The sequence below is a fragment of the Terrapene carolina genome, unplaced genomic scaffold, assembly GCF_002925995.2.
Source record: "Terrapene carolina triunguis isolate 2854851 unplaced genomic scaffold, T_m_triunguis-2.0 Scaffold33852, whole genome shotgun sequence".
In the NCBI taxonomy this organism is placed as follows: domain Eukaryota; kingdom Metazoa; phylum Chordata; order Testudines; family Emydidae; genus Terrapene; species Terrapene triunguis.
Window position 1 is genome coordinate 1 of NW_020698203.1, and position 6,881 is coordinate 6,881.

Sequence of the window (6,881 nt, forward strand, 5' to 3'; positions counted from 1 at the left end):
TTCAGTGGCTGATAACACTGGGTTGGCCAACGCAGCTGGGACCGTCCCGCACAGGCCCCAGTGAGACGCCTCTGTGGCTGTGCCCAGCATGCTGCGCCCCTGGGTGAGGCACAGGGGTGGGCCGGCTTTGACTGTCCCTTCTGGCCCAGACCGCCATGCCCCTGCTCTTCACCCTCTTCGAGCTGGCCCGCAACCCCAGCGTCCAGACGGCCATTCGCCGGGAGATTGCCGAGGCCGAGTCGCAGGGGCCACGGGAGCTCTCCAAGGTGCTGAACTCCATGCCCTTGCTCAAAAGCGCCCTCAAGGAGACACTGAGGTGAGGGCCAAGGGCACAGCCTCCGGGGCCCATGGGGAAAGGAGGGTGGGCTCTGCTGCCTGGGGCTCCAAGGGCAACTTCTCCATCATGCCAGGCAGTGGGTCTGGGGCTAAAACGCCTGCCTGTGCCTGTGCATCCGTCCAGGGAGTGCTGGGGACATGACTCTCGAGGGGCAGCCCAGCCCAGCGGGCCCTACAGCAGTGGGGTCTGGCCAGGCACGAGCGGGAAGAGGGCGTGGGCATGGCAGACACTGTGGGGCACAGATGGCTGGCGGATGATCCGGGATGAGGAGGGCAGCCGGAAGCAGGGAACGCTGGGTCCGTGGGGTTCAAAGCCAAGCAGCAGCAGTGGGTGAATGAAGGGCAGCGGCAGTGACATGGGGCTCCCCCCAGGGGCCGTTTGGCCTGAGCGGTGTCAGGCCAGCTGTCTAGATGGTGACGAGGGGGGTGACGAGGGCAGCCAGCTGACGGTGCGGCTCTGTTGGCAGGCTCTACCCTGTGGGCATAACGGTGCAGCGCTACCCAACCAAAGACGTGGTGCTCCAGAACTACTGCGTGCCGGCTGGGGTGAGTCCCTGCTCCTCCGCCCCCACCCCCATTCTCTGCAGCCGGGAGGTGCCCCCAGGAAGTGGGGGCGCTCACTGGCCCGGGGGTCAGGCTGGCTGCTCAGACACTGCAGATCACAAAGCGAGAACTCCTACTCCGTGCTTAGAAGAGTGTTGGGGGTCTGGAAGGGAACAGCACACCCCGGGCCCCATCCACAGCATTGCACCACTGCCCCAGCACACGAGGGCTTCTCACTGCCCCCGAAGCCGCAGGGACCAGCCGCGACAGGAAGCAGGGCACCAGAACTGCCCCGCAGCATGTGATGGGGTACGGCAGGGGACCGAGCCCTTTCCTGATTTGCCACAAAAAATCCTGGGTTTTGATCAAACCACTATTCACATTTGACCAATTTGTTTAACCTCAATTTTGACTTTTTTGGGACCTGAGTAATATTTCACAGGGGAAGCGGACGGGGCCAAGCTGAAGGGCTGTGGGTGGGGGGGTCAGTGGGGGGCTCTCTCTGCCAGGGGAGCCAGTACTCTTGGGGTGCAGCCTTCTGACCTCCACTTTCCTTGCCCTGTGGGGGAGTGAGACAGGCAGGGAGGGGAAGCTCCCTCAACAGCTACATGGCGAGTTCCCCTCCCCCTCCCCCCGCTGCTCTTTGTTTTCGGGTTTTGCTGATACATTGCAGGGACATTATAGAACTCCCACCCCAGAGGGCCACAAGGGCCCATGGCCTGCGTCAGTGCGGGCTGGGGGGAGAGGTCACCCCCTGACTTCTGTTGGACAAAGCAGCAGCTGTTGAAATGACGGAGGTATAAACCAATCAGCTCTCTGTATGCAAGCGAGCTTACATCTGATTGGTGGAGCCTAATGGCCACCCTCTCCCCTCTGCTGCCCCACAGACCCTGTGCCAGGTGGGGCTGTACGCCATGGGCCGGAGCCCGGAGGTGTTCAGCAACCCGGAGCGCTACGACCCCATGCGCTGGCTGAGCAAGGAGGATAACAGCTTCAAGGCCCTGGCCTTCGGCTTCGGGGCCCGGCAGTGCATCGGCCGCCGCTTGGCAGAGACCGAAATGATGCTGTTCCTCATGCACGTGAGTCGGGGAGAGGTGGCAGGGCTGAGAGCCGGAGAGCCAGGCGGCCTGGGGGCAGGCCTGGGGCTGGCCCGAGCTCAGGGGGCTCTCACTGTACGTTGGCCAAACGTTACACAGCTCAACTTGTTTGTTGGTACTTCAAGAAAAGGAGAAAGTATTTGTCACTCTGTGACCTTCCCACACAGCTCGGCCACTGTCCCCTGCTATCCCAGCCCTGGGCTCCCTTCAGCTCTGTACTATGTGCCTCAGTCCTGACCCGCAGCCCCCTTACCTATTCCAGGGCTCCCCCCTGCTCTGCTCCTCATCCCTCCGGCAGGTTACTTAGGAGCTTGCATTCTTCTTCCATCTGCCCTGGACTGAGCAGGCCCCGTAGCCCTTTCAGACAGAGTCAGGAGTGACCAGCAGAAACGAGCCAGTAAATGCCCCTGTGCGATCCCCTCCCAGCCCCACGCTCTGCAGCATCTGGGTCTCCCAGCCCCACATACCGCAGCCCAGCCCTGCTGTGGCTCAGACTAGCTGGCCAGATCCCAGCCCAAGCTGCTCCGGTGTCACACCAGCTGCCCGTCTCCTTTCAGGTCCTGCGGAACTTCCGGATCGACACGGTGTCCAAGGCCGATATTAAAACCGTCTTCGGGTTCATCCTCATGCCGGAGAAGCCGCCTCTGCTCACGTTTCGGCCCATCGACTGAGCCCCTCACCCCGGCTCCCCACCTGCTCTTTCCACACCTTGGGCATGGGGGAGGGGAGGAGGAATCCAGCAGTGAGGGGGCGGGAAGGGGGGGCTGTGCTATCGAGACAGACCCCTCTCCAAGGCAGGGCATCGAGCTGGCAGCCCCCCCCCCGAACATGCCAAGGCAGCCTGGTACAGAGAACAGCCTCCCCCCCACCGTAACACAGAAGTAGGTGCAGACCCCAGAGCCTATGGGCCCACCAGTAGATCCTGGCTGCGTGCTGGGGTTTGTAGTCTCTATGGGCTACATAACGTGGGAGGAGGGGGGCCTGGGGCCACAGTTCAGCCACCTCTGTCCTAAGAGCATCCAGTCCCCGTTTGCCCATCTGCCAACAGGGGAAAGGGGTCTCCTTCCCCGGGAGAGACCCAGTGCTGGCAGGAGACCCCACCAGCAGGGTGGAACCATAAAGCCGTGGGATGGGGCAGGAGAAGGAGGCAGGTCCTGTTGGGAGAGGAGGAGGCAGAGGCGCCAGCTCCCGAATTTCTCTTATTCAAAGAAGTGGCCATCCCTCACTTCATGTCAATGGGGCTGAAGCCAGCACGATGGCCACCGTTTCCCTCTAGTCCAGCTGCAGGTGGGAAGGAGGCTGCCCTTAATAAAGATGGCTGCCATCTCCCACGCTTCTGTATGAGGTGGAAACTGTGCCCCAGGCAATGTGGGTCAGGGGGCTGGATGGGACACAGGGACTGTGAGGAGCAGCAGAGACCAGGGGGAGGGGGAAAGTGAGGGGAGGAAGATGCAGATTTATGGGGTGCAGGGGATGTTGGGTGCAAGTGGGAGGCTGGGGGCTGCAGGGGAGGTGGGGGGTAGGGGGGAGGTGCAGGGGACAGTGATGGGGTGGGAAATAGAGGGGATTGGCTATCAGCTCCCCCAGCCTGCGTGTGTGGGGGGAAGGGGCGTCCCCTCCGAGCATCCAGGGGAAGGCCATGTTACAGCATCAGCAGCTCTCAGTAACTGATCTTGAGTCCTGGGATTTTGCTGCCTGCAGGAGGCGCTGTCATGAAGCCATGATTCACACCCAGGACTTTCAGGGCTGGGCAGGCGGGCAGAGCTCTGGGGCTGAGGACACAGACCTGACCTGCCATGAGCCCTGCCGGGGTGTGACCCTAGAGCAGAGAGAGGAGCCTGGAAGGGGGGGCTGGGGGGCTGCTGAGACCCGCCCACAGAGGCCCCCCGGAGCAGCAGGAGGCAGAGAAGTGAAGACTGTGCTGGGAAGTGGCTGGCTGCCCCCGGTCAGGGGTGAGATTGTCTCCAGCCGGGAGAGACGCAGTGTGATGTTTCACCCCAAAATTCTCACCCGCTGCCCAGCAGAGGAGTGGAGGGGAGTTAAAAAGGCAAAAGACAGACCCCAAACATCACTGGATTCTTTTTTTTAAGTCATGATTTTTGGGGCCAAGCTCCTGATGTTTGAGGGTCAGACTCATGGTTTTTGATCTCTGGGGGCTGGCGGTTCTGACGCAGGGCCCAGCCACTCCCATGGCAGGTCTAGCCCAGCCCTCGTTCTGCTGCCCCGTCTCACTCTGGGCGAACACTCTGGGCTGTAGAGCAGGGGTCCCCGAACTTCTCAGGGGCTCGCCCTCCCTCGCCCCGGCCGCCCCAGTACCACAGCTCCAGGGGGGGGGCATGGACGGGGGAAGGGGGCTGGGGCTGCAGCTGGAGCCAGGGACGGAGCTAACGCTGGGGTCAGGGCTGGAGCGGGGCTGGAGTGGAGCAGGGCTGTCCCCCCCCCAAACATTTCTCTGCGCCCCCCTGGGGGACTCACCCACAGTTTAGGGACCTCTGCTGTAGAGCAGGTGACAGCCTGAGCCCTGGTGGCCAATGCTGCCAGCCCTCTCCCTGCTCGGCTGCAGCATCTCTTCCCCTCTCCTGGGCCTCGCCTGTCTGCACCAGGCATTTGTCTGCTGCCGTGAGGCTGTAATATAAGTATTTTCTCCATTTGTTAAACTGTTCATCCATTTGGACTGAGGCGGAGGTGTGTGAATTTGGCAACCTTGGCTTGGCGGATGTATAGAAATAATTATTCTGGGTTTGGGTTTATCTACGGTGCTGATTGTCACGGAGCAGCACATAGGTGACATCAAGCCCCAGAGAACTGGTTTGTAAGAACTGGTGTCGTGCCATGTAAACTGAAGTGGAATGGGAGACGGAGTCATTAGACTAAACCAGGATCACTTGCAATCCATTTCCCTCCTGGGTGGGGGTTAACAGCAAGGTCTAACTAGAAACTCGTCTTTTTTCTTCCACTGAGCATTAATCGTCATGCACCAATGGCTGGCTGGCTGTAGGAGTTACAGTAACAAAAGGACAAATACATTAGCCATGGTAAAGGCAGACTTCAAGTTGCTTCACTGAAAGCTCTTTTTCTGAAGTCATTGACCATAAAGGCTACTCTGGTCAAATGTAGAGTAATGCTGGAGCTGCACCTCTGTAGGAATTCAGCACAGACACTGCGAGGCTCCCATGGGCGGAGTTAATCCACCTCCCCGAGCGGTGGGGGCTCGGTTGATGGAAGAATTTTTCTGTCCACCTAGCACTGTCTACCCCAGGGGCTGGGTCAGTTTAGCTACATCGCTCCAGAATGTGGATTTCCCCCACCCCTGACAGGCACAGCTATACTGCTGGAAATTCCTCGTGTAGACCAGGCTTACTCTGCCAAATGGATTCCCCTGCTCTGAATACTCTATAGCACGGGTTAGATTTCATTGTACCTCTTGCATATGTTGATAGGTGATTTGTTGTAGAACCTATGCTGCCCTGGCATTCAGGAGATCGCTGGTTCTTAGCTATTTTGCTTAAGGCTGAATAATAACTTTGAAAGCACAATAACAAATAGGTACGCTGGCCCTTGCCTATGCGCCACCATTTCCCTGTTCCCCGGGGGAGGAGGCCCTTAAGAATAGGAAGACTTAGTGAGGTGTAATGCATTGCAGGGCTTGGGAAAGCCACCTGAGAGTTGTCTACACAGGCCGTTATTTGAGAAGAGCAGTTCCTGAGTAACTCCCTGTGTAGACAAACCCCCAAAGTCAAACCCAGAGCTCCTGGCTGCACAGCCAAGTGTGGGTTGGTTTTTGTTTTTTTGAATAGCAGGGTTAGTAAGTATCACTGGTCCTTAGCACATGCTACTTGGCCAAATTAACTCAGGGCAGTTTCTTTACATAACTCTATACATAATTCATAATCTGACCTGCTCTCCGGGTTGTGCCACCAGTATTTTAGGTAACTAGTTGAACTGTGTGACTGCAATGATGTTTACATAAGCAAGTGACTTCATGTACATGGATCACTGACTTGGTACCTTCTGTCTGAAAGTGCATAGGGAACATAATCGAGAACAATTGAGGTTATCACCAGGAATGCAACTATTTTTATTATACACCCTATTGGAACTGCAGCGTAAAACAACAAAGGGGTTTAAACTGCTATTTTGCATGCAAAGTAATAAAGTCTGAAGATGAAGGGCCAATATTCTGCTGATTAAAGATTAACATTTGGAGAAATGACCTCAGCTGAGCATCCAATATCCAAACGACATGACAAAATGAGTGCCTTGTGATCAGAGCTCATCATATGAAAGTCTCTCTTGATTGGTTTGGTCTGTCTATGGTAGAGTTTGCACATATGAAACAATAATAGGAAAACATGTGAATTCAGTAGCATGCGCTACGCAGCTGTAGCAGGTACATACAACTGCACTAATGGAGTTTCCTTTTGTCGTTATGCCTTGCAACTCTGAGCCGCCTTTCTTGGACGTCACAGAAAATAAAGTGAATGTACTCAGGAGTTCTCTGGCCCCGTTTCCAACACTGAAGTCTTGTAGCCAACTCCAAATAATACAAAACTTTGTGCGGCTGGATGTGGTCGGATCTCTTCTTTCTGGAACCGCTTGCAGATCAGTGTGTATATTTCAGCGTTGCTCTGAATTTCCTTACCAGGGCCCCTCTTGTGACTCTCCAGGCACTCGTGACCCCCCTCCCTGCGGCGTTTTCTTTTTTGTAAGGATGCTCATAGTCCTGGGCGGGGCTGGCTGAGCCTGGTTTGCTGACTGGGACTCATGGTAGAGGGAGGGTCACCAGTCTGCAGGGCAGCCTAAATGCTTGGTCTTTTTCTCCCGCGGGGCTCCGAAGGGCAGGGTCACAATGTCCAGGTTTCCTTTGCCATGTTATGAATAATGCTCCCTGAGCTGGGAAAGCCG

At 57.1% G+C, this 6,881-nt stretch overlaps 1 protein-coding gene across 1 annotated transcript; it reads left to right on the forward strand.

Annotated features, from left to right (window-relative positions):
- The first annotated feature begins 155 nt into the window (after window positions 1-155).
- LOC113409553 (cytochrome P450 11B, mitochondrial-like) lies at window positions 156-2,647 on the forward strand. Its single transcript, XM_026663588.1, has 4 exons — window positions 156-316; window positions 804-882; window positions 1,767-1,958; window positions 2,534-2,647. Exons 1-4 carry the CDS (start codon window positions 156-158, stop codon window positions 2,645-2,647), a joined length of 546 nt encoding a protein of 181 aa, XP_026519373.1.
- Window positions 2,648-6,881: the final 4,234 nt, after the last annotated feature.